We start from the raw sequence: 23,991 nt of genomic DNA, 5'->3' as shown, positions 1-23,991 counted from the left end.
CATGTATGAAGTCTACATACTTTTGGTCAAAACGAGCCATCAACTACGGCAATGAGGTTAGTTCGTCATCGCAATGCCTGTTATAGTTTCAGTCGGCGGCGACGTAGTGGGTGGAGCCGTAGTCGGAGCTTCTGTGGCTGATGTAGGAGTAGAAATAGGAGCATCACTTAGTGGCGACGTCATGCCTGGAGTCGTTATCGTTGTAGCTGGCGGTGTAGTAGGCCCTTTGGTTGGAGGTGATGTCGTAACCGAAGGCGTAGTAGAACCTTGTGTCGGATATGACGTAAAAACCGGAGTATTAGGTGGTGCAGTAGGAGCCGCTGGAAGTGATGGCTGTAGTTGGGGCTGACGTGGTCGTTGAAGTCTACATCGACGTAATCGCTTGAGAAGTGTCGCCACTGGTAGGGAACTGTGACGTGCCGTCAGTACACGCATCGGCGGACAGCGACGACGTATCCTCCAATATGTAGCGAAATACCAACGGAACCCAAGTCCGCGACGCTCGTGCCGCTCCCATCAATCAGTAAGTAGTAGGTCGAATTGATCACCACCGTCTCCTGCCCGTTGATCGACAGAATCTGCACGCCCGACACGAAGTCCGTCGGCTCCACCGCCACCCAAAACGCCCTGCTGCCGTCTTGAAACAGTACTGCGCGTTGCTGGAGATCGAGTTGTCCACGAAATTCCGCGCGATACTCAGCTTCGTGTACGACGGGACCGTGATGCATTCGGCGGCAGGCCCAGTTCGCCGTACTCGCCGTAGTGGTGGGTCCGCAGATGCAACCGGGCGATTGGATAGAGGTCGACGCGGACTTCTGGTCGACACTGCAGACGGAGCCATTACTGACCTTACTACGTGTAGTTCGCTTGGACAGCGTGAGCACTAGATGTCGTTCGTTCACATATCGCATCTGGATTAGATGAAGACGCAGCCGGTAGCGAAGGTGCTGGGAGCGCTACGGACGTCCGCGCCATTGTAGTCAGCGCTGTTCTCCAACATCGGGCACGTCAGAGACACCTGAAGAGTGCCAGAAACGACGCCGATGCTGGTTTTAGTGGAGGCTCTCGTGTCCTGAGTACACTGTACAGTACTCACGGTTCTGGTCAGCCGGAGAGTTTGAGTACGTCTTTAAATCGAAATAGTGACAAGATAGAGGGGTGTCAGATCAACATCTCTTACCTGACACCGAGACGTCGACAGCTACTATCGACATGTCCGTTTTACATCCTTTTTAAATAAAACGGCCTCGATTTATTATAAATCGAGGTGTGACAAGCACAATCTCTCGTTTCGAGTTAGTGTACACCACTCTAAATCAACAAGTTTCGTAAAAAAAAGAAATTGCAGCATGAAGGTGTCGAAGGCAATCGTGGCTCTCGCGGCGCTGTGCATGGCGCTATTGGCCCCCGCAGCGGGCAGCAAAGAACTCACAAACATCGACGGTGATTTGAATAACCGTCACTTGCGTCAGGAGAGCGCTGAGCTTGCTACTACGCCTGAAGAGATAGGAGTGAAGAAGGACTCGAACAACCCGCTGCAACGTCGCGATCAGGCCCTGGTATCCGCCCACCGCGTGTACGATCCAGTATCGGGGCTGGCCTGTGCGCTTGTGGGGGATTGTATGGCGTGTCCGACGTCCGAGAAGGACGAAACCTTTTGTCGCGAGACAGGATATCGCCAGGAGCTGGACTGTCCTCGACCGAAAGACCCTAAGGACGCAGCGCTCCTTACCAAGCCAGAGGATGAGCGTGAGATTAGGTTCAAGGCGTGCTCGCCTGCAGATACAGCTCGGCCAGGCGTTGAGGTGGTGAAATTTGAGGTAAGGAATGTGTTGTCGTGACTTCTACAGTAGAGGATAGAGAATTGATGCATTCGGTATGTAATGCAGGCGCTGATGTCAGTAATACTAACGGTGTCGGTTTTATTGCTCCGACGTGAGCGAGGGAACCATATGAGCTCGTTTGACCTACGGAAAGACCCACGACAACGTACAGGGTTGCTGGGCGGGTCTAGTGACAAGGGCTCCGACTAAACGTGCCATTAAGTTAGTACAGCGTAATGCCGCATTAGAATAGAAAACACGGTCGAAATTCGAGTGTTTTAAACAGAAAGCAATGTATTCATCTTGACATCTAAGGAAGTTTCTACTTCCTCGCTCGCTTGATCACTCGAGCCCCAGCTGCCAGCGAATTCTTCTTCTCCGCCTTGTTCTTCTCGCGCTCTAGCTGTTGTGCGCGCTTCTTGAAGATACCCGATAGCTTGGGCATGATCGGCGGAGCGTCCACACGCTCGCCAAAGCGCACGGGCGCTGCGTCCTCGAAGTAATCCTTCTTCGTGTTGCCAGTGCTTTGGTAGTCACGTTCGTAGCGCTCCTGATCTGTCATCTTCTTATCGCGCGCCTTCTCTTTCTTCTTTGCCAGGAAGGCTTTGCGCTTCTCACTGCTACGTCGACCCTGCTTGGCCGCATCGTAGATGACGCGCTTGACCTCCGTGCTGATGCGTTTGTTGAAGTCACGCATTGACTCTCCCTCCTTAATTGATCCGATCTGCAGTTTCTGCCTCTTGTTAGAATGGGCTGCAGCGCCGTCTCCGTCCACCTCAGAAGAGCGCATGACATACTGCTCCATGGCCTCGTCGCTCAGCATCTTGCGCCGGCGCTTCTTGGAGCGCTTGGACTCGGCTGGAGGTAGGTCGAATGACTTCTCCTTCTTGCCATTGTCGCGCTTACCTTTGAAGAACGGGTCGCACTGCTTGAGCTTCCTTTTGGCACTCACTCGACCCATAGTGCTAGAGTATCGACTTCAGAAGTGATCAATCGACTGGGCTGCGCCGCATCTCTCTTTATAAGAGCAAGCTGAGATGAATATTCCTGTAGTGGAACTAAGTGGTGTTAAATACGCTTAAAACAACTTCAAGGTAACGTTGTCCGGAACAGACTCCGTACCATTTTTGCAGGCAGAAGGATGCTGTACTCGCGCTCGACGTCCATGAACAACTCGCGCCGCAGGCGTGCGAGGCTGACTGCCTCACGTCTGCGGCGCTCCAAGCTGTTGACCGAGGTGGCTATGCGCAAAATGAATTTGGATCCAGCGAAAACCATGCAGATGGAACACATCTCGGAGCAGCTATCAGCGGAGGACATCAGCTTCTTCCGCCACATTTTTTGCCAGATTGACAGTGCGCCGTAGTGTTTAGTTTTCTTTAGTGAAGTTACCGGCTGACAATGTTGTTTTCTGTTGTGTCTTTGAATTGCGGGCTGCAGCCGACAACTCGGGCATCATGTTACGCTCGGAATTGCATGAGGTGAGGAGAAATTGCAGTTTACGTACTGGACATGAGCTAATCGTTAATAGGCCCTGACGCTACTCGGAATCTCTCCGAGCGACAAAGAGCTCGACGAGCATTTGCTCGTTGCAGATGCAGACGGTCAGTCTTTCAGTTAAAGCTCAGATAATTGATTCCAACCTCGTGCATCTCGAGCGCAGGTAGCAAGGCTATCGATCTTCAGGAATGGATTGTGCTCTGTGGGATGCTCGTCACTCCTCCGAACGATGAAGAAGACCTACTTGGCGCGTTTCAAGTACGTCGCAGCAGTGGATACCTTTATCCGATTGCTAGTTTATTTAACACGACAATTTTCAAGTGTCTATTTCCTAATGAAGAGGATATCCCCGTTGTCGTGTTCCGCACTAAGATACAGCGTCTACTCGAGAATGCATATGCGCACCTACCGGACAGCAACCCACACGAAGTAAGCTGCTACGTCGACGACATTCTCAGTGCCCTCGATCCCAACGACACTGAGTGCATCGACGTGCAGGAATGCATTCGAATTCTGACCACACCCTACCACGGCAAACCTTACCTCGCTCCCAGCCCCAAGGCACAAAAGAGGAGTGAGCAGCAGGAAGACGTGGAAGACAAGTGACTTAAAAAAAGCAGTTATCAGATTGGTGTGTAATCAAACCTCAATTTGAAACCATCATTACGTGACATTTACCTTCAAAACTGTAAGGTCAACTAAGAAAGAAAGAAGCTAGAAAATAAAGCAAGCCATTTTCGATTCCGCACTCGGGCCGCTGTTCTACGCGGCAGACATGCCTAACGGATTGGCGACAGGAACGCCGGTGGAGGTGGACGAGCACACTACCGACTTGTGGAGCGAGTTCGCAGACAGTGGTGTCGAGTGCGAGCTGTGCAACGAGCCATACGACGACGACGATAGCGACGAAGGCCACATTCCGCGCCTCTTGACCTGCGGCCACACCTACTGCCAGGTAGAGTGTGCTCTACCTTTCCTTCCCCTTCCCCTCGCTTTACAATTTAAAACTTCAACCTAACTATACTTGTTACCACAGAGCTGCTTGGACGGTTGGGCGACCCACACAGGCTCGCAGACGGGAGAATTGGAGTGCCCAACCTGTCGTAGAGTGACGCGGCTCGAAGGGTCTGCGGGTGCACGCGCCCTACCCAAGAACTACGAGCTCGTGCGTGCCCGTCAGGAGATGGAGGCGCAGACTCAGGTGCAGCTGCGCAAGCTCAAGGAGATGTGGACGACCCAAGTGAAGGAGAAGGAGCAGCTCGCGAGAGAAGCCGAAGAGCACGCACGCACAGCGCAGAGGGAGAGTGTCCAGGCCTCACAGAAGGCCATGTTCCTGGCCAAACAAGTGGAGATCAATGAGCAGGAGAAGAGACGCGCACAGGAACTGGCTGAGGAGGCCAGACACCGAGCGCTCGTGGCCTCTCAGCAGGCAGAAGTGCTCCAGGCAGAGACGGAGAATCTCAAGCGACAACTGCAGAATGACGCGGCGCAACTGGCGCGTGTTCAACTAGACGCGTCCAGTGCTGCAGCAGTGGCCAAGGAGCTTCACTCCAAGGCAGAGCAGCTACAGCAGCAGGTGGACTGTGTTCGTGCTCAGTTATCGCTGCATGCTGGACGGCACGATCCTAGTAAACTGGTAGTGCTGGTGTGCGAACCTACGACGGTAGGCTCGTGGCTGCTGCCCTACACGAGGTACGCCGTGATCAGCATCGCCAGCGACACGTCGAAAGGCGCACAGGCGATTGACCCGTACCAGGCAGCCAAGACGTGGACGCGCTTGCGTCAAGTGGAAGAACCTAGCTCCTCTGTGAAGGTTTACCGCCGCTACAGCGACTTTGTGTGGCTGCAGCGTGAACTGCAGCGTCAGTTCCCGTTCGAACTGGTGCCCTGTGTCCCTGGCAAGCAGCTCTTCTTTAACAAAGAGAAGGAGTTTGTGGGCGAACGGATGCGTCTGTTGCAAGCGTTCTTGCGTGGGGTTCTACGACAGCCGCTGCTAGCAGTGACGGAAGAAGTGCGCGCGTTCTTGCTGTCTACTACGGAGGAGCTTGAGAGTCTTCGACGCGCCACTTACAGCTACTACAGCGGCGTGGAGGACGATGATCTGCATTCAGTGGACGAAGATTCCCCTAACGATGAAGTGGACTCGCGTAGCTCGTCTCCTCCTGTTTCCACGTCAAAAGACTCGACAATGAGCAAACGTAGCAGCAGTTGGAGTGCGTGGGGCGCCGTCTCGGCCATTACATCGAGTGCTGCCAAGCTGGTCACCACAACCGGCACCGCTCTGACTGGGATTGGCTCGAAGACTGGCACTGCAGGCCTTCCGGAAGACCCGGAGGTGGAGCTGTCGAGAAGTTTCTTCGAATCCGAGGGACAGGATGCAGCGACGCGGGGGTGTATCGAGCGTCGACGCAGATACATCGACGTGGCGAGATCGTACCAGTCAACAGCACAGAAAGGAGGTCAGTTGTCTCGTGCTTCTCGTCTGCAGTCCCATCATCTCCATCGCATGTGTGAACTGCTTCACGATATGAACAAACTGGACCAAGACCACGCAAGGCGTCGGCGTCAGAGACTGGCGGCGTCCGAGGATATAAAATCACGACAGGATGACGAAGACGACGACATGGAGACGCGCGCCTTTGACGAACGGGCGTCTGATGTGTTTAGCGCTATCTCCCTCAACACGAAGAACGATGCAGACTGTATGGAGTACGCGCTACTGGAGGTCGTACGGATGCAGACGCTAGAGTTGGGCGGCATCGAGGATGCGTTTGCGCGCGTGCGTCGTCGCGAGGAGGCGCTTCAAGCGCAGCAGGAATTAAACGCATCTTCCAGCACTTCACTGACCGACGGGGCTTCACTATCTGCGTTGTCTCTCAAGCGCGAAGAGCTGGTTGCGCACAGACGCGAATTGAACGATAAAGTGGCGGCGCTGGACCCAGGTCGCTCGCGGTTTGTACTGCAAGTTCTTTGCAAGAACACGAGCGAGATGCACAAGCTGGCGAAGTCCAAACGGAAACTCTTCCAGGCCTCGCAGCAGCAACTTGTCGGCGTGCAGCGCTAGATGGAGCGTTCGGAAAAAGGAGACAAACAAGGGTAAGGGTGTATAAAATATATAAGAGGGTGTGTTGTCAAGGACGGAGCTTGTCTGTCTTCGTCTTGTTGCCAGCCTTGGGGAGATACGAGGAATACGGCGGAGCGACGTGTCTGCAGTAGGTCTGCATGGACGGCAAGTCAACGTCCACGGGGCGATTCCGGTACGTCACCGGTTTCTCTCGAGCATCTTCCTCACTTTCCGCTCCCTTGCCGTCTTGTTCGTCTTCGTCTTCGTCGATTCGGTCTTCGAGCTGTGGATAGTTCCCGTTCGCTACACTCCCGACGAGGCTCTGAAACGTAGCCATCTCGGACTCTACCCTCTTGACTAGCGCCTGGTACTCGGACAGCGGTGCAGTCGCTGTACCTGCCGCCAAGTCGAAGGCACGCGAAAGACTAGCTGTCAATCCCTCGCCGAGCTGTACCATCTGCAGGGCGGCGGCGCGGGTCGCCGTTGTGCGAGACTCGCCGAAGCATCGCATCCAGGCCAACTTGGTTTGTACCAGCAGGTGACGAAGCTGGAGTTGCAGCGTAGTGAGGCGCGTCTTGAGCTCCAGTCGCGTGAAATACTGAGACGCATCGGCGTTAGCGCCTGCCTGCTGGCGTGTGGACGAGCCGCGTGCGAGCGCCGCCGTGATTGGGCCGCTAGGTTGACGTCGGAGCTGCGTCGCCGGGTCCATGGTGTGTGGTCGCGTGCAAAGTGGCACCGCACGATGACTGCAGTGGCTCCGACAGGAACTTGTTGAAGTTCTTACGCGATGGATTGGTTCACAACAGCCTGAAGATATTCGAAGCAAGTCGAGCAGCTTCGACCTAAACATAGCGAGCGATGCGACGGCGTCTGCGATCTTCCATCGGCCAGCGAGCGTGAAGAACAAGTCGAGTAGAGGCTGCCGTACCAGCAAGTTTCTGTCCACTGGGCGGTGGTGTCGCTTTGACGAGGGCACGACGCTACATGTAACAGATTGCTTATCTAGCAACCTCCATGTCTCTCCGATGGAACGGGGACTGCAAGCAGGTCAGCCGGCGCCGTCGCGGACGCAAGGAAAGCTCTTTCTTCCCAGAGCTGGACGCGGCCCGACGACATCAGAGACACCAGCGCAGCGACCACGCGCCACTAATTTTTGCCGGCGGGTTCAAAGTGAGCGGGACCCCATCGAAAGGCACTGCGCGTGTTCCGCGAACGCCGCAGTGAGGACACCGCCGTCTTGAGCCTTGAGTCAAGGCTTGACCGCTGCGCCAGCCATTGTCGGATCGCACGGCACTCAAGTCCGGGATCTGCTCTCCCCCTGATCTGGCTGGCAGAAGGTCCACCCTCGAGGATGTCCCTGTTGTGCAGTGCACAAGACAAGCGATGCTCGAGCGTGGACTCATAGCGGGCGGAACACCAGGACATCTTTGAAGCTTTGGGGATGTCCGAGGCGACTTTGGGCGTCGTATTGTGTCGTTAGAGCAACATGAGATCCGCTGTAACGGTGACTCTTACGCCCGACGCTCGCCATGTGTGACTTTAAATCACTCGTCTGCATTTTCGCTACGGGGGTTTGAAGCGACACTTTCCGATCATTGGATGAATATAGGCTGAAGAAGGAGTAGGCATTGGTTGATATTTCTGTTGCCGCATCGTGACGCTTTTTTGGCCCATCGCTGGCCGCCTTGGAGAAGAGAGCAGGAATTGCCAGAGAAGAGGCGACTCCCGCTTTCTCCAGCGACCCCAGCGAGGAACAAGTCAAAGAGCCGAGGAGGCCACACTCTTGATGGCGACCCAGTGGATGCAGGACCCGGCGTACAGCGCCTACCAGGTGGACAACACAAGCTCCGAGAGCATGTCGGAAGAGGCCTCTGAATCCTGCAGGTTTATCCATAACCAATGCGACAAGGAGCTCTTCACGGGCGAGTATTTAAGGTACCCTAAAACAGCTATCTAAAAATAACGCATCCAAACTCCAAACGTGCGCTAACCGTAACGCTATCTTCCTTGACGCGAGCAGAAGCAACAAAGCCAGTGGTCACAAGAACCTCCGCTGCTTCCCTCACTGCTGCGGGGGCCACAACCCAAAGAGTTTCTGCGGCTCTGGCCTCGTAGTCGAGTGCTTTTTGCCCAATTGCCAATTGGTATTGGGCAGATTCGAGGAAGTGGCCAAGCAGCAACCAGCCAATGGCAAGACGCTACCGTCCCCCACCACAGTGGACACGAGTCTGGGACGCAGCAGCCTCGTGGTGGGGCGGGAATATCCACGTCAAGAGCTTTTCGACGATGTCAAGATGCCCGACCAGCCTTTTGGTCGCTGGTTCCGGGGCTCAGCTGTGCCCAATGGCTCAGGATCGGGCACATGTTTCCTACTCAATGGCAACCGCCAGTCGTGGCACTACGGATGGCAATCCTCTCGTCTCAACTGCAAGAACCTGCACGTGTTTAAAGTCTACGTCTTCGATGCCAGCTCCAGCGGGAATGCCAATACTCTAACGTGTGTGGCAGCACTGGCGTCGCCTGCCTTCCGGATTTCATCCAGTCGCAAGGCCAGAAAGACGTTCCGCTCGCCCATGAACCAGGTGAACGGCACGACGCCCAACTCTACTCCAATGGGGTTCCAGAATGTGCTTCCTAGAGCCCCATCCCCGTCGGGATCGACCCAGAGCGCCAGGAGTATCGACGAACTGCTGGGTACTGGAACGGGGAACAACTCGGCGGTGGCTAACGCTGCAGCAATGTACGCGGCAGCTCAACAGCGCCCACCCACGGGCTTCATATCGGGGCAGAGAGACCCCGCTCGACGTGAGCGAAAGCGCTTGACGCGCTCCGCGTCACTTAAAACGGACTATTTCTCAACCATCTCGTTCCCGACGCTCCAGCAACAGCAACAACTGCAGCAACAGCAATTCCAGCAGTCTCAAAGAATGTCGCTGTCAGCTACACACCCGCCGCATTTCGAGGGACTCCAGGCGAGCCGCGCGTCGATGCCGTCACTGCCAGGCGTGGGCTCTTTTCTGAACAACTCGACGGCGCCGAGACCCACCGGGACCAACCGAGCGTTCCACAGTCGACGCTCGTCTCTGGCCGCTCTTCCCATGCCGGTCTCCAACCCGTTAGCCATGTCGCGTCCACAGCAACGACCCGTTCCGGTGCTGACTCCCATCACCGGAATGATGCAGCTCCGACTGGAAAACCACTCGCCTTACGCCAGCACGCCTATCGCCAGCTCGACGCCGTCATCGTCCAGCTCTGCGACTCCAACTACCAACACGACGCGACTCACAGCTGCGGCTCTACACCAGCACGCGTACGCTTCTGCCCGGCCATATCCATACGCTCGACGTGACACTTGGTCGAGTAGTTTGCACGCCATGATCCCGGAAGGCGGCGGCGGTATCCCCATGATGATGATGTCGCCTGGGTCGTCACCCGACAGTTATCTCAACCGTAAACGCAACCGCTCGACGGACTCGGACAAGGCGATCACGGCTGCTATTGAGGCCTCCGAGAAGATCCACCCCACGCTCTCCCCGATCTCGTCTCCGCCGCTGGTGGCTCCAGTCCCCACAGACAGCGAACTGTACCGCCGTGCACGCATCCTGCAGCTGGCGTTCACAATTGTCAAACGTATCCATCGCTTCGAAGAGGTCGCAGCCAAGCAGAAGGAGACGCCCAAAGTGTATCGCCACTCGTTCGAGATGATCACTCCCCCCATGCCGACCACAAGTGCAACGCAGACGCCACGCAAGAAATACTCTTTGGTTCAGATTCCTCTGAGCAACCCCAAGCTGCTGTATCTGTGCTCGAACCTCGTGACCGTTTGCACGTCTTTGGTAAGCTCTGGACTGCTGGAGGACATGCGGCAAAAGATGCGCGACTGCGCTCAAGCTGGACGCGGCGTCCTGGCAGCGTATCAACAACTTGTGGACTTATTGAACGACTCGGTGGAAGCTCAAGTGTCACGTCTGCGACGCCGTATGCACAAGTCGTGGGGCGATGCGGAATCTGCTGATGAAGGCGAGTGGGATCTGTACGAGATGCTCAAGAGCTGCGAGCCGTGGCTCATGCAGGAAGCCTGGTGGGTTGTGCTGGACGACGACGACCAGCAACAAGCAGGAGATAAGGAAGAAGGCGCGTTGCGTCCACTCCCGTACATGCACCTGTTCGCAGACTATTACCGGACGATTCAGGATGCCGTCCCGTCGCCTCAAGGCTTGGAAGTGGCCGTCTCACTGCGTGAAGCAGCGCTCACGGGCGCCACGGGCTTGACGGGAGAATGGAATCGCCAGGGCGAGCCTGATGAACACCATCTACAACAACCGCAACGGGTGGCTTCGGTTCGATCGGCCATGGCGGCGTCGTCGCTGTCCTGGTTGGCCCGCTGCATCCACGCGCACACGACGAAGACGTTCCACATCACAGAGACGAACACGACGATGACGCTGTCGCTGCCGAACAGCTTGGTATCTGCTGACGCCGTGTTCCTATTGCAACTGAATCAACAGGAGCCGACGGTGGTGCTGCCGCAGGATTATTTCCCGTTCGGCTGGTCGCGTAAGCGCTCGTTGATGGCGTACCGAGCGTGGCGTGTGCGCGGCATTGGCGACTCGAACGGCAGTGCGGTGGCAGTTCAGTTCATGCGCTGGCCGGATGATAACGAGCTTGAAGCCGTTGAGAACGACGAGGAAGACGAAGATCTGGACGAAGACGAAGCTGAAGACTCCCCCGAAGAACCCGAAGAAGAGCCGCTGGGTCGTCGCGGCCGCCAGCTCAAGCGGCTGCGTACACGGATCACCATTTACTTCTCCGTGTTCTCGTCCACCACGTTGCAGCTACGAACTATCGTCGAAGCGAGTCTGGCTCCGGCCGCGGCGCTCCCGGCTTCGGTCAGTACGCAACCCACAGATGCAGACATGTTGAAATACTTCAAGTCGCCGTCGTCCTGGGAAATGTGCTCGCAGATTTCGCAAAAGTACACGAAAAACCTGTAAATACCCGTCGAGCGCAGCGCCAGCCTCTCCACTCCTATCCCAGCCACCCAACTGTAGCCACTTTTCTCCCTCTTCGGCTTTCACTTTGTGTGCAATGCGTACGTCGGTGTGTTTTTTTTTTCTTTTCTTCTTGAGAGGCGGAACCGAGGGAGTACGACGGGTTTCGCCGACATCCTGGTCATAGATAGGTCCAAAGGTATAAGCAGGAAGGTCAGCAACTAATTGCAAAAACATGAACAAAACTCAAGATACATCGGTCCAAAATGGTTCTCATCGTCTGTTGATCTCATTTTGAGGCTGGTGTTGTTGCACTACACGACGTTGCTGCTATCACTGCCGGTTTTGCTGCTGCGGTAGTGGGTGTTACCCTTGTGATTGTAGATACCGGCGACACGCTAGCAACCGGACCAGGTCGTGTTAGAGGCGACGCAACCGCCGGCTTGATCCCGATGCTCGTGTGTGTGGCACTCTTGCCTGCGATTGCCGCCTTAGCAGCATTTGCAGCTATGACTTTCTGTAGCGCCTGCTGCTGGACGTGTTTCTTGCGTTCCATCTTCGTCCTCGCCGCTGCGTCTTGACTCGCCTTGACCTTCTCGTTGTATCCGGACAGCACTCGAGCGTACGAGGTGAATCCCAGATTCTCCATACTCTCGACGACATTTGAGCCAGAGATCGACAGACCCACACCTTTTTTCGTTCTCCGGTTCTGCATGATGGACAGATCGCGGGATTCGCTCGTGAAGTAGAGCAGAAACTCGGTGACGCATTCTTGCATGAACGTCACAGCGTCGTCGCTGATACTGATCGAGTCTCGACAAGAGTCGACGTCCTGGACGCTGTGGGCAGGAGACACGGCTGGGGACGGCGTTCTACCCTTTACAGGCTCTGCACCAACCGCCTCCTCTTCATGGTCGCCTGGCAGCGCTCTGTACATGATTTTGGATATGGTTTTTGGAGGGAGATACATCTTGTCTTCCGTCTCGGAGCTTGCACGGGTCGCCAAGTCGAGATCATAAAACTGCTGAGCAACACGGGGGGATATCGGCGGCACGGTAGTGGTCGACGGGCGATAACCGGTAGAAATCGAAGGCGATGGCGTACCGAACACGTCGGTCCGCGGTTTCTTGACCGATCCAGGAATTTCCACCTGCAACGGACGTTTGTAGGACGCCGCTGCCAACATCGCAGCAGTTGTGGCGCTGTTACTGACTTTGGCAGCCTCCAGTTTGGCCGCGTCACGTTTCGCCTTGGCCTTCTGGTTGGTCTCAATCTGTTTAGCCTGCAGCTGAGTCTTGATTTCTGCGTACTCCCGCTCGACCGCTGTCATGTCGCGCTTGACAGAAACTCGGACGGCAGGTGGCAGTACTGCAGACTGAGATGCTGTAGCTCCTGTGAGTGTTGTAGACGTCGTAGCTGCTGCCAAAGCGGGGGTAGAAGCAGCGGTGACAGCGCTTCCAACAGAGACGGCAGTACCGTTAGTAGGGGCTGTCGAAGTGCCACTCGAAGTAGCAGAAGCGGGAGCTATGGGAGTAGTACTAGGAGTGGCGGCGCCAACCGACGCAGTAGCAGCCGCGGCAGTAGCAACAGCAGAGCTGACGGCAGCTGCAGCCTTTGCCGCCGCTTCCTGCTGAGCTACTTTATTCTTCTCTCGAAGTACAAAAGCCCCCAACATCTGCACGATCTTCTGTGTGATGAACTCCGACTTAACCTGGAGATCCAGCGACCAGCGGTCCTGTTGAATCAGCATCGGGCGGCGATGTGCCAACGAGTCGCGATACTCCCGTTGTGCGATCTGTAGCAGCATCAACTCCGTGCAGCGATTCAACCACGACGTCATCTTGTCTAGCGCCTGCCGCATCTCGCAGTCAGTTCGTGAGTTGGCGACCCGTATACAGACCTTGGCCAGCGCCTCCAGATCCGTATCAAACGTCGTCTTACTCTTCTTCTTCAGGGAATAATACGTTGGTGCGGCTGTAACGTAAGGCTTCGCTGTCGCCGTGGTCACGGCCTGTGTCGTCGAATTGGCTGAGCTCTTCTCTCCGTTCTGGAGCTGCATCTGGAGCTGTCTCTTCGCCAGTTGCTGTTTCTGTTGCTTCAGCATCATATCTCGGAGCAACTGCTGCTGTCTCATCACCTGTTGCTGTTGCGCCAACAAACCGTCGGCGATGGACGTGGCCGTGGCCGCTGTCACCGTGTTCCCCTTCGTCTGCTTAAGTTGCTGCTCATGTAGCCTTAGCAATCTCAAGTGTTCCTGCTCTAGCAGCAGCTTACTACGCAGCCACTCCTCGTTGTTTCTCTTCTGCACTGCCTGTGCAGCCATGGCCGCTTGACGCTGCACGTTCTGCTGCAGTCTGGCCAGCTGCTCCTGTCGGAGCTTCTGCAGGTCCTCTGACGTCTTGGCCAGGCCTGTCATACTAGTGGTCATAGTGCCAGTACTACTGCTAATCGTACTGGACGGCGTCATGGGGATGCCTGACTGAGCCTCGAGCTGTTTGGTCATCGCCTGGTACTGTTCCACCTGCTGCTGCGCCAGCGCGAACTGCAGTCTACGCGCCTCTTCTTGCGTCCGAAGAGCGCGATCCATCGCAGACGCATCTGCGCTTGAGTTTACAGCGGGTTCTGTACGCTGAACACTCGCCTTGGCCCCAACAGAGGCTGTCGTCGTTGCGGTGCTGGCAGGAGAAGACTGAGCCACAGTCGCGGCGACATTTTTCGACTTCTGCTGGGAGCTGGAAGATGCCGTCAGGACAGGAACGTGAGTCTTCGAATTGGCTTCGGTTGTAGCATCACTGGGGGGCGTGGAGATCGCTGGTTGAGCTGGTGGCGCCGCGGACGCAGACGTCATCCCTGTCGCCGCCGGTTGGGCCATCAGCTGTTAAGAATTTGAGGGTTGGGTTATGCTGTCAAAAAGGCCGCTAGAGAGCATAGTAAAGGCAAGTGAAGAAGCTTCTATGATGTACCCCCTGTCCAATTTGACAATTCCCGTGTAACCGTAAACATGGCCGGCGTGGTGTTGGCGACGGCGGGCTATGACCACACGATCCGCTTCTGGGAGGCCGCGTCCGGCACCTGCAACCGCACAGTCAAGTACCCAGACTCGGTAGGGCACTCCACGTACCGCTCTGTGTCTTCGACGCCTCGGAACCACTTCACCCTAACGTAGAAACTGTAGCAAGTGAATTGTCTACAGATCACGCCGGACAAGAAATACATCGCGGCGGCGGGTAACCCACACATTCGCCTCTTCGAGATCAATAGCAATAACCCCAATCATGTAACCAGCTACGACGGCCACTCCAGCAACGTCACGTCGCTTGGTTTCCAGCGCCATGGCAAGTGGATGTACTCGTGCTCGGACGACGGTAGTGTAAAGATCTGGGACCTACGCGCCCCCGGTTGTCAACGCAGTTATGCTGCTGGCGTACCCCTCAACTCGGTGGTACTACATCCGAACCAGGCAGAACTGCTCGTGGGCGACCAGAACGGAGCCGTCCGGGTGTACGACCTCACTGCCAATGCCATGGCTACAAAACTGGAGCCGCCGACGGGCGAGACAGGAGAGAGCAGTATCCGTTCTGTGGATATTGTGCGAGATGGCAGTGCACTGGTAGCAGCTAATAACCACGGCAAGTGCTTCTTCTACCGTCCGAAACCAGAGGGTTACTACGAGTTGCATGGCTCGATCCAGGCACATAATGGCTACATCCTTAAGACACGGATCAGCGCCAATGGCAAGTTCCTGGCGACGTGCTCGTCGGATAAAACCGCCAAAGTGTGGAGCCTCCCGACTGCGATGGCCGCATCGGCGAGCGGAGAAGCGGCCGAACCGGAGATGCACGGCAACGGATCTATCAGCTCGCAGCGACAGATGAGCTCGTCCAGTATGAGCTCCACCCTGGGGCCGACGACGCCGCCTGTTCCGAGCAGTACGGGTCTCATCCACACGCTCCAGGGCCATCAGCGATGGGTCTGGGACTGCGCGTTCTCGGCCGTGTCGTCGTATTTGGTGACGTGTTCGTCGGACCAGAGCGCCCGCCTCTGGGACTTGAGTCAGGGGGAAGCCATCCGCCAGTACAGCGGCCACCACAAGGCCGTCATCTGCGTAGCTCTAAATGACGCTGTCGCGGACTAAAATACCAGAAGACGAAGCAAACGAGAGAAAGAGAATAGTGTATAAAGAGGTTCTACGCTTAAGTCTGCGGTGTGGTCTACGTGAAGGTCTTCTTGGTCATGATGGCGTAGAACTCCTCGGCGTTGATCTCTCCGTCCTGGTCCGTGTCTGCACGCTCGATCATCTCGAGCAGCTCGGCGTCCGTCATGGTCTCGCCCAGTTCCTTGGCTACGCGCTTGAGGTTACGCAGTGAGATTTTACCCGTCTGATCGTCGTCAAAGAGGTTGAAGACCTTCTGGATATCTTCTCTCGAGTCTTTGTCGCTCTGGGGCAACACACACGCAACAGTCAGTTCAATCCTTTCGCAATCTCCAAGTAACTCTCGAGAGTTTAAAACCGACCATTTTCGCTGTCATCATGTCCAGAAACTCCTCGAAATCAATGGATCCGCTGCCGTCCTTGTCGATGTCGCCGATCATCTGGTAGATGGTCTGATTCTTGGCCTCGAAGCCCAGCGACTGCATTGCTGCTTTGAGCTCCTTGGGGTCGATCGTACCGCTCCCGTCTGTGTCAAACAGGTTAAAGGCCTCACGAATCTCTTCAATCTCCTCTTCGCTCAGCCCTGGACGCTCATACGTCTTGGCGTTGCGCTTCTGCGAGATGCGGCGAGCCATTCGTCGGCTACTTTAAAAGTGTCGCTTGACGCCCGCGCAAAAAAGGATCGTAACCGTCCCTCAATGCTCTTTTTCATTGGCGAAAATAGTCCAATTCAAATGTTATTGGATGAAAGTCACTGTCTGTGACACGATGTTATTGGTGTAAACAGCGTCCCGTTATCAGCCAATCAGTACGACGTTTAAAAAGCTAAAGCCGCACTTTCCGTCTGTGTTTCTTCTCCGCACTTAGGCCGCATGGAAGCTCCGACGACGACGCGGCGCGTGGCGGCGGCTGCCTCAGCCCGTGCGATCTCCTTCCCGAGCGCTCGGATGCTGGAGGCGCAGCGCAACTTCCAGAGCGTGGTGAAGCAGGAGCTTCAGACACTGCTTGAGGGCGGCACTAAGCGCGAAGAGGCAGTGAAGCTGCTGCTGCGACGCATCGTGGCCAGCACAGAACCTCCCGAGGCTACAGCCGTACGTGGCGTTATGCGTCAGTTCCAGATGAACTACGACGACGCAGTGCGCGCCCTAATTGTCAAGCAGGAGCTCGGGAGGCTCAAGCGACAGGGACTCGACTCATTCGCGGCTATTGAGGAACTAACCCGGAAAATGAGTAGTCGGGACGAAGTAGAGCAGGAGGAAGAGCAGGAGGAAGAACAGGAAGTAGAACACAAGGATAGTTCAGTTGAAGAGAAGAACGAGCAGGTTTCTGCTCGAGAACAGGAGAAAGAGGCCCTCCCTGCGGCTGAGATGGCGTCTCCGGAAAAAGACGGAAACGAGACGTCTTTGTCCCTTATTCAACGTATTGGTCAAGTGTCCATCTCCTCTGGCAACACAACCGAGAGGGAGAGCGAAGAACGTGAAGATGAGAAGGAAACAAATGAAGATACAGACGGAGAGAATGAGTCTGTGGGGGAGCGCAACAAGACGCTATTCAAGTCTCCGGTGCGAGTGCGAAGCCCCAACAGCAACACCCTGGCAGACCTCACACCGCAGTCACGCAAACGACGTGCTGCCTTTGGCGTCCAGTACGATCCCACCAGCAACAGCAGTAGCAGACGTAGTGTGAAGCCATTGTTCCCGAGTATAAAAAAGCAGAAACTGTGCGCTGAAGTGGGCGACGGGTTCCTTCAAGTCGTCACGCGCAAGTCTAAGCAAACGTCGCCTAATGTATCAAAAACTACAGCAACAGGATCGTCCGGGTCGTCGCCTAACAGTGGAAAAGGTGGAGGAGGAGGATCTAAGAATTTACACAAGCGGCAACGAGCGAGCCCCTCAGGGATGCAGGACGAGGACGAGTCTCCCATCGCAGAAGAACTTCGTGTTTCCCACGTGCATCACCGACATCACAGCCACCATAGCAAGCGCCAGAAGAACGGCAGCCATTGACGAGGACCGAGCGGATATGAGTCTAATTATTTCAACCTCTGTAAGACCGTTTTGAACATGTAGAAAAGCTAGGAACATCCGAGTGAAGAAGAAGAAAAAAAGGAAGAAAAATGGAGATACTGAGCGAATAAATCAAGATTACTCAAAAGATTCTGAAATTTCACCTGTAAATTACAGACTTACTCTAAAAAAAAGTATCAATGCTCTAATTCTGAAAGTGGCGTGTGGTGCTTGGACGCAAGTCGATTCCACGCTCCTGAAGCTCTTGCAGCAACTTAATGAACTCGGTTACCGACACCTTTACTGCTCGATTGGATGTGAGACCGCTCGCTTCCAACGCCGCCTCGACACGCTCCGTGACGACCTGATGCTTGTCTTCTCCTTCTGTTTCGGTATCCTCCTTCAATTCGTATTGCGATCTCGCCGTCTTGGCGAGTAACAACGCTCTCAGCGTCTTGTTCTTGCGCTCGAAACACAGTCTCAGAAGTGCGTCAAACTTTTGGAAAAATTGCTCATCATGCGATGGCAATGCAGCAGCACGAGGCACGAGTTTAATCACTCTCGAATCCACCTTCGGAGGGGGCAGGAAGTGCTCTCTCGGTACCTTGGCAACCGACGTAACATTAGCCACAAGCGCCGTATTGGCACTCAATCGACTGTAACTCTTGTTACCGGGCTCAGCCAACAGTCTCGATGCAAACTCCTCTTGCACCAGCAACACCGCACACTTGAAGGTCTTCGGGAAGCGGTGCATGTAGTTTGAGAGCCTGGACACCACAATCGACGACAATTGGTACGGAATGTTCGCTACACAGGCGTTAAAGATCTTCTCCTGGTTCGTCTCCTGCTTCTGGTCTGGTACAAAGCGGAAGTCCTCGAAGTCGGAATGTTCCAAAACGAGGCTGCCACTCTCGATCTCGGTCGGAAACCGGAGCTTCAGTTGCTCTACCATGCGGGGATCGAACTCCACAGCATGGACCTGCATCTTGGGACTCACTTGCAGCAGTGTCGACGTTAAATTGCCCGTTCCGGGGCCGATCTCCAGCACTCGCACTGTGTCCGAACAAATGTCCGAAAGCTCCGACGCAGCCACGATTTGGTCCAAAATGCCATCGGACACCAAAAGATGCTGGCCTAATTTGCGTTTGAGGTGTGGAGTGCCTTTTAGTCGAGAAACATTGGAGGTCGACGCCCAGCGAGGGCGCAGAGAGCCCCGAGAACACACGCTATACACAAGGCGCCGTGTTAACGCCATACGTCTCTTTTTGTGGTCGCGAGAAGCTGAACTTACGTTGCGCGTTCTTTGAAATTATGTTGCTAGTAGCGCAAGTTGCTGTAACAGTCAATTGAGTGGAACCTGTCCATGTTTTCGGTGTCACTAACACGCCAAGTACGAGCACCGCGTGTCCTCTTCCTTCCTCGCAATGCATTCGGAAAGATCTAAGTTAAGATGGCTCTCAGAGTGGAGCCACTGGGGTCTGCGCCAGCAATCTGAGCTGCTGGAATCGATCCAATACTGGATTGGTCATGGACGTCTTGGTTGCTTACGTGTGTTCCCGGCAGTACAATAAAGCTTTACAGGTCTGGCTTGTTTTGCGAAACACATTTTGTATTCGATACTAATGGCTACAGCCTCAGGCGGCATGAGGAACAAACTCCGATCTAAACTACCGTCTGCCCGTTCACTGCGTTCAACTCGCAGTCAGCAGCTGGCAACACGTCGACCGGCAACTTAATTGTTCTTGGCAAAGTCCACACCCTTCTTGATCTGAGCCTCGAGGGCCACGATCATCTCGTCGAAGTTGGCCTGCTCCACAGCAGAGAGCTCACCGAAGTGGTGCACCTTCTCGACACCGTTGGGGCCGAGGGTCACGGGCGTGGAGAAGAAGGGCAGCTTAGTCACGTCGTTCTGCGTGTACGAGCACTCGATCACGTCCTTCTCGCCGTTCATGGCGTCCAGGAGACGCGAGGTGAAGCGAGCGCCAGCGTAGGCCATGGAGAGCGTGGCCGATCCCGTGCCGTTCTTGGCCTGCACGACCTCGTCACCGCCGAACTGGATGCGGTGAGTGAGCTTGGCAATGTCCTCGTCCGAGAACTTGCCGCCCTGTAGCTGCGACAGCAGAGGCAGGATGGTGGTGCCGGCGTGGCCGCCAATGACCTTGACGTTGGTGTCGCGCGGGTTCCACTTCTGGTTGTCGGCCACGAACGTAGCGGCACGGACGACGTCGAGCGTCGTGACACCAAAGAGGCGCTTGGGGTCGTACACACCGGCCTTCTTGAAGGTCTCGGCCACGATGGGCACCGTCGAGTTGACAGGGTTGGCGATGATGAGCATCATGGCCTCGGGGCAGTGCTTAGCGGCGGCGGCGGCCAGGGACTGCACAATGCCGGCGTTCGTGTTGAACAGGTCGTCACGGGTCATGCCGGGCTTGCGCGGGACACCGGCCGGGATGACAACAACATCGGCACCTTCAAGGGCTTCGCCAGCCTGCTCCATGCCCACGTGGCCCGTCACCTTAGCGTGCGTGTTGATGTGGCCAATGTCGGCGGCCACACCGGGCGTGTTGACGACGTCGAAGAGGCTCAGGTGATTAATGTGGTCGCAGTCCTTGAGCAGAAGCGACATGGGCTGGCCGATACCGCCGGCCGCACCGAGGACGGCCACCTTCTGCTGGCCAGGGGCCGACGAGTAGGCGCGACGCAGTGTAGCGACGGTGACTGACGTGGCACGGGTGAACATCTTCTTGGTCTTTGGCGGAAGCCGGCGAATTGGAGAATGAGACCGTCGGCAACGTACGTGTGGCGCTCCTGGCACGTGTACAGATCGGTCTATTAGATGTGAGGATCGGGAAGCTGAAGGCACAAGTTGAAGCTGGTCGGTGGCGTGATGTTGCCGAATGAATCATAAAACGGGGTGTGTACTGAATTTAACGATGGACGCCGCGGTTATGGAAGATCGCTCCTTGCAGTTGACGACGCTTGAGGCGACACGTACGCGTGGACGGAGGCGATGTAGAGCTTCCTGCGAGGCTCAAGCGCTTAAAAACATGTATGCAATTTTGTACATGTACCTGGAAAAAGATGTGAAGTCGGAGCTGTCGCGATCGTCCACTCTCGACGACTCGGCACAACCCGGCCAGAGACGAGGCTGTTGGCAACTTAACCGTGCGCCTCGGACTGATGCTCGCATCGATAATGGATGAATGCTCACAGAAGACCGACCCTTTCAGACGTGGTAAACAGGACACTGGGCTCAAAGCAATGCTCTGTGCGACGTTCCGCCGGGCTGGTGTTCAAAACGCCGGAAGATTCGGGTGCTGGGTCAACGCGGCGAAAAGAAGTGCTGCGCCGGGCGCTGGTCGTTTTGATGGACGTCGGAAGTAGGTAATGAAAAGTTCAGCTTTGCCGTTCGTTCAGTTTCGACACGATTTCTGAAGTACTTACACGGACACGTGTACACGTACATGTATGTACCGGTATTGAGATGCACGGCATCGTCCAAGCGAGTCTTTACTGGTAAAAGGCTGTACGACTGCGAAGTGCAGCTGTTACATCGGCTTTAGACCCACAACCATGTAGCTCGAAGCACTAAATTGTATTGGAGAAGGATATGATTGGATGAGAACACTTCAACTTACACGACGTCAAGGCATTCATTCGACAACTTTTCATTCACGCTTACCGTGTGTGTCAGTTATTTTCACTGCTCATGTCGTTTACGCAGCCGACGCAAGTGTCTGGTAATTGGTTCTTCGAGCGACACTATGCGTAATGCCCAGCCGAGCGGCAAAGCGATGGCCCCCATGCCGATATAAGCTCCCCACTGAGCTGCACTCAACGGAGCACAGTGGAAGAGCTCTCCACCAAGTTGCACGATGGCCACTTGCAGGCCGCACTGGACACACAACGCGGCCATGCTCAGTTTGTTCTTGCGCAGCTCCTTAAGTCAAAGCGAAGGCGTGTCGGAGACGCTCTGTCGACAGTTGAGCTGGTTGAAGAGCTGCAGCCACACAAACGTGTTGAAGACAATGGTCAAGTGCTGAGTGGACTCCGAGTCGTCGTCGACGATACGCTGAACCACTTGTCGCCTAGGAACGTTAGCAAGAGCAGCAGAGTGAGCTGGATAAGTGTCTGACCAGCGATGTGCTTGGCCATGCGTGGCGTTATAAGCGGTTTACTGCGTGGAATTGGCTGGCGTGCCAGTATCTCGGAGGCGCTGGGGTGAGCACTTGCGACGCGAACACGTCCATGGAGAGATTAACCCATAGAATCTGCACCGCAGCGATAGGAGACTGACGGAGGGTCACAGCTCCGACACAAGCCACACTGAGCGCCACAGCGATGACTGTGATCTGGAACCAGGCAAGAGAAAAAATCAATTTGCATCGATTTTTTCGATAATCCTCCATTGCTGTACTGTATGCATTGCAGTTGGCTCTTCAGGTGCAGTTTGGTATTGCAATTTTGGGGAGGCATGCAATCAGGTATTTTAATTGCAATATTCAAATGGCAATAATCTAGCGTTAAGTACGAAGTATCTTGAAGTCTACCTTGATGTTAGATCTTCCTTTGAGGTCTTGTTTGTCCAAATTTTATAGTTTAAGGTATAGCGTTTGCGGAAGAGATTACTAGTCTACCTGCGGAATAGGTTATTTCTTAAAAGTGCACCAAAAGTTTCATTCCTGAATCCTCTCAGTCGCAGAAGCACAAACACTCCCTGTGTGTACCTCACCAATCTCTACAATGGCCCTCTCAAAAAATAAAGCCAGACGTGACGGAATGCCTGCGTCGATCAAGTATTACTTCGACACTACGTGTCGGCCTCCAAGACAAGAATGTCACCGTGGCTTCTGCTCGCGGGACTTTCGACGCTATTCTGGAGGACTATCCGGAGATGAGCCATCACCTTGCACAAGACGCCTCCATTGTGCACGATCCTGTCTTCGAAGCAGCAATAACGAAGGTCCTTAACGACACCACAGGAGATTTGTCAACCAGAGAGAAAGCAGTTTGAAGTTGAAACAGCCCCCCCCCCGTCTAGACGCATTGTACACGGCGAAATGGTCGACTACTACCACCAGATACAAGAACGCAAGCGCCTGAAAATGACTAAGACAACGGCATATGAGAACCTCAGCTTCATGAAAGGAACATCCGTAGCAGTTGAGAGGCTGTTTAGTGCAGCTAAATACGTGATGACGGACCGCCGATCCCGCCTGACTCCTGGCATTTTCGAAGCCATTATGTTTCTCAAGGTAAACTAGAAATTCTGAAACTCACGTCTTGTTGCCAAAGCGATAAGGAAGTCACACGATGGTGAGCAAGTGTTAATCGCGATTACTTAGTGCAGATGAGTATTGCAGTTTTTCTTTGCAGTTTATATTGCAATCTCATCGGTACTCGCAATATAGCATTTTGATTGCAATTTTTTTCCGGCGGATAAACCACTTTATTTTTTTCCTTCTCTGTCTGAAACTGCAAAACCTGCGAGATGCCGTCGAGCACGCCGCGTCCGGAGACGACGGCGCTCACTACGCCTGTCAGATCGTCGTCCATCAACGCGATATCCGCTGCTTCCTTGGCCACAGACCTGCCGCTCTTGCCCATGGCAAACCCTACATGGGCAGCTCGAAGTATCGGTGCATCGTTCGTGCCGTCTCCCGTCTTCCGTCACAGCTACCAGCTGCTGCAGCATCAGCTTTGAAGCTCGTAGTCCAGTCACAAGCGTGCGCTTGTCCTGTGGCCAACTACGCGCCAGAACGCGTAGAGAAGGCCACACCTGCTTGAAGATCTCCTGTCGTAGTTGTCCATGCGCATTTAGCACAAGCGCTCGAAAGTCCGGTCCTTTCATGACGGTGTACGTCTCTTCTTCCTCCTCCTCCGTCAAGATGCCACACTCGCGTGCAATGGAACGTGCGGTTAGAGCACTGTCACCCGTGACCATTCGCACCACGATGCCAGCTTTCTGGCAGGACGCCACAGCCTCTCGCGTTCCGGGACGTAGCGGGTCTGCGATGGCCACAAGCGCCAGACACACGAGTTGCTGTTCCAGCGTCTCGGGTGAAGCAGAATCCACAGCCTCGCCGGTCATTTCACTGTCTCGATAGGCCAAACACAGCTTACGGTACCCGCGTCTCGCGTACGTTGCAAGGACGTTCTTCTGCAGCTGTTGGATTTGGACCGTGCGGCTGGAGCAGCTGCGGCTCAAGGCGGTAGAAAAGACCGGTTCAGCCGCCGACTATACGGAAGCACAGGAGAGGTGACACGGGTGGCTGCCACAGGAAGATGGTTAACAGAGCAAATATCACTTCTACATTCTCACAGTATAACCTCTGTCTAACAGGTTATGAGCCCAATGGTTCATACTGTTGCCACGGACGAAGTCCAAGGCACGCCGGAAGCAGAGCCTAGTCGCGAAAGGGCAGGCAGCCAGTACGGCGAAGATGATGAAGTC

The 23,991-nt window shown here is 55.0% G+C and overlaps 14 protein-coding genes across 14 annotated transcripts; 6 read left to right on the top strand and 8 right to left on the bottom strand.

Moving 5' to 3' along the window:
- Nucleotides 1-422: 422 nt before the first annotated feature.
- PITG_13626 (uncharacterized protein) lies at nt 423-911 on the bottom strand (the record flags this gene model as incomplete). Its single annotated transcript, XM_002899776.1, has 1 exon — nt 423-911. The coding sequence occupies one exon, from the start codon at nt 909-911 to the stop codon at nt 423-425; it is 489 nt and encodes a 162-aa protein (XP_002899822.1).
- A 409-nt stretch (nt 912-1,320) lies between these two features.
- Nucleotides 1,321-1,992, top strand: PITG_13625 (uncharacterized protein; the record flags this gene model as incomplete). Its single annotated transcript, XM_002899775.1, has 1 exon — nt 1,321-1,992. The coding sequence occupies one exon, from the start codon at nt 1,350-1,352 to the stop codon at nt 1,839-1,841; it is 492 nt and encodes a 163-aa protein (XP_002899821.1).
- A 153-nt stretch (nt 1,993-2,145) lies between these two features.
- Nucleotides 2,146-2,784, bottom strand: PITG_13624 (uncharacterized protein; the record flags this gene model as incomplete). Its single annotated transcript, XM_002899774.1, has 1 exon — nt 2,146-2,784. One exon carries the CDS (start codon nt 2,782-2,784, stop codon nt 2,146-2,148), a length of 639 nt encoding a protein of 212 aa, XP_002899820.1.
- A 141-nt stretch (nt 2,785-2,925) lies between these two features.
- Nucleotides 2,926-3,929, top strand: PITG_13623 (uncharacterized protein; the record flags this gene model as incomplete). The annotated part of the gene is made up of 5 exons (XM_002899773.1): nt 2,926-3,178; nt 3,264-3,304; nt 3,355-3,427; nt 3,487-3,581; nt 3,645-3,929. The coding sequence occupies 5 exons, from the start codon at nt 2,965-2,967 to the stop codon at nt 3,927-3,929; spliced, it is 708 nt and encodes a 235-aa protein (XP_002899819.1).
- A 139-nt stretch (nt 3,930-4,068) lies between these two features.
- On the top strand, nt 4,069-6,387 carry PITG_13622 (uncharacterized protein; the record flags this gene model as incomplete). Its single annotated transcript, XM_002899772.1, has 2 exons — nt 4,069-4,278; nt 4,360-6,387. The coding sequence occupies 2 exons, from the start codon at nt 4,099-4,101 to the stop codon at nt 6,385-6,387; spliced, it is 2,208 nt and encodes a 735-aa protein (XP_002899818.1).
- A 198-nt stretch (nt 6,388-6,585) lies between these two features.
- PITG_13621 (uncharacterized protein) lies at nt 6,586-7,096 on the bottom strand (the record flags this gene model as incomplete). The annotated part of the gene is made up of 2 exons (XM_002899771.1): nt 6,586-6,597; nt 6,695-7,096. The coding sequence occupies 2 exons, from the start codon at nt 7,094-7,096 to the stop codon at nt 6,586-6,588; spliced, it is 414 nt and encodes a 137-aa protein (XP_002899817.1).
- A 1,066-nt stretch (nt 7,097-8,162) lies between these two features.
- On the top strand, nt 8,163-11,381 carry PITG_13620 (uncharacterized protein; the record flags this gene model as incomplete). Its single annotated transcript, XM_002899770.1, has 2 exons — nt 8,163-8,322; nt 8,408-11,381. 2 exons carry the CDS (start codon nt 8,174-8,176, stop codon nt 11,379-11,381), a joined length of 3,123 nt encoding a protein of 1,040 aa, XP_002899816.1.
- Nucleotides 11,382-13,315: 1,934 nt separating this feature from the next.
- Nucleotides 13,316-13,965, bottom strand: PITG_13619 (uncharacterized protein; the record flags this gene model as incomplete). The annotated part of the gene is made up of 2 exons (XM_002899769.1): nt 13,316-13,318; nt 13,360-13,965. The coding sequence occupies 2 exons, from the start codon at nt 13,963-13,965 to the stop codon at nt 13,316-13,318; spliced, it is 609 nt and encodes a 202-aa protein (XP_002899815.1).
- Nucleotides 13,966-14,379: 414 nt separating this feature from the next.
- PITG_13618 (WD repeat protein pop3) lies at nt 14,380-15,513 on the top strand (the record flags this gene model as incomplete). The annotated part of the gene is made up of 2 exons (XM_002899768.1): nt 14,380-14,481; nt 14,554-15,513. The coding sequence occupies 2 exons, from the start codon at nt 14,380-14,382 to the stop codon at nt 15,511-15,513; spliced, it is 1,062 nt and encodes a 353-aa protein (XP_002899814.1).
- A 20-nt stretch (nt 15,514-15,533) lies between these two features.
- Nucleotides 15,534-16,166, bottom strand: PITG_13617 (caltractin; the record flags this gene model as incomplete). Its single annotated transcript, XM_002899767.1, has 1 exon — nt 15,534-16,166. One exon carries the CDS (start codon nt 16,164-16,166, stop codon nt 15,846-15,848), a length of 321 nt encoding a protein of 106 aa, XP_002899813.1.
- A 213-nt stretch (nt 16,167-16,379) lies between these two features.
- PITG_13616 (uncharacterized protein) lies at nt 16,380-17,362 on the top strand (the record flags this gene model as incomplete). Its single annotated transcript, XM_002899766.1, has 2 exons — nt 16,380-17,251; nt 17,335-17,362. The coding sequence occupies 2 exons, from the start codon at nt 16,479-16,481 to the stop codon at nt 17,360-17,362; spliced, it is 801 nt and encodes a 266-aa protein (XP_002899812.1).
- Nucleotides 17,363-17,742: 380 nt separating this feature from the next.
- PITG_13615 (dimethyladenosine transferase, putative) lies at nt 17,743-18,792 on the bottom strand (the record flags this gene model as incomplete). Its single annotated transcript, XM_002899765.1, has 1 exon — nt 17,743-18,792. One exon carries the CDS (start codon nt 18,790-18,792, stop codon nt 17,743-17,745), a length of 1,050 nt encoding a protein of 349 aa, XP_002899811.1.
- Nucleotides 18,793-19,128: 336 nt separating this feature from the next.
- PITG_13614 (malate dehydrogenase, mitochondrial precursor) lies at nt 19,129-20,303 on the bottom strand (the record flags this gene model as incomplete). The annotated part of the gene is made up of 1 exon (XM_002899764.1): nt 19,129-20,303. One exon carries the CDS (start codon nt 20,275-20,277, stop codon nt 19,270-19,272), a length of 1,008 nt encoding a protein of 335 aa, XP_002899810.1.
- A 1,180-nt stretch (nt 20,304-21,483) lies between these two features.
- Nucleotides 21,484-23,628, bottom strand: PITG_13613 (P-type ATPase (P-ATPase) Superfamily; the record flags this gene model as incomplete). Its single annotated transcript, XM_002899763.1, has 5 exons — nt 21,484-21,609; nt 21,716-21,889; nt 22,380-22,421; nt 23,022-23,201; nt 23,317-23,628. 5 exons carry the CDS (start codon nt 23,626-23,628, stop codon nt 21,484-21,486), a joined length of 834 nt encoding a protein of 277 aa, XP_002899809.1.
- Nucleotides 23,629-23,991: the final 363 nt, after the last annotated feature.

The sequence above is a fragment of the Phytophthora infestans genome, genomic scaffold, assembly GCF_000142945.1.
Source record: "Phytophthora infestans T30-4 supercont1.29 genomic scaffold, whole genome shotgun sequence".
NCBI classification, from domain to species: domain Eukaryota; phylum Oomycota; class Peronosporomycetes; order Peronosporales; family Peronosporaceae; genus Phytophthora; species Phytophthora infestans.
This window is presented reverse-complemented; position numbering and strand designations above follow the sequence as displayed.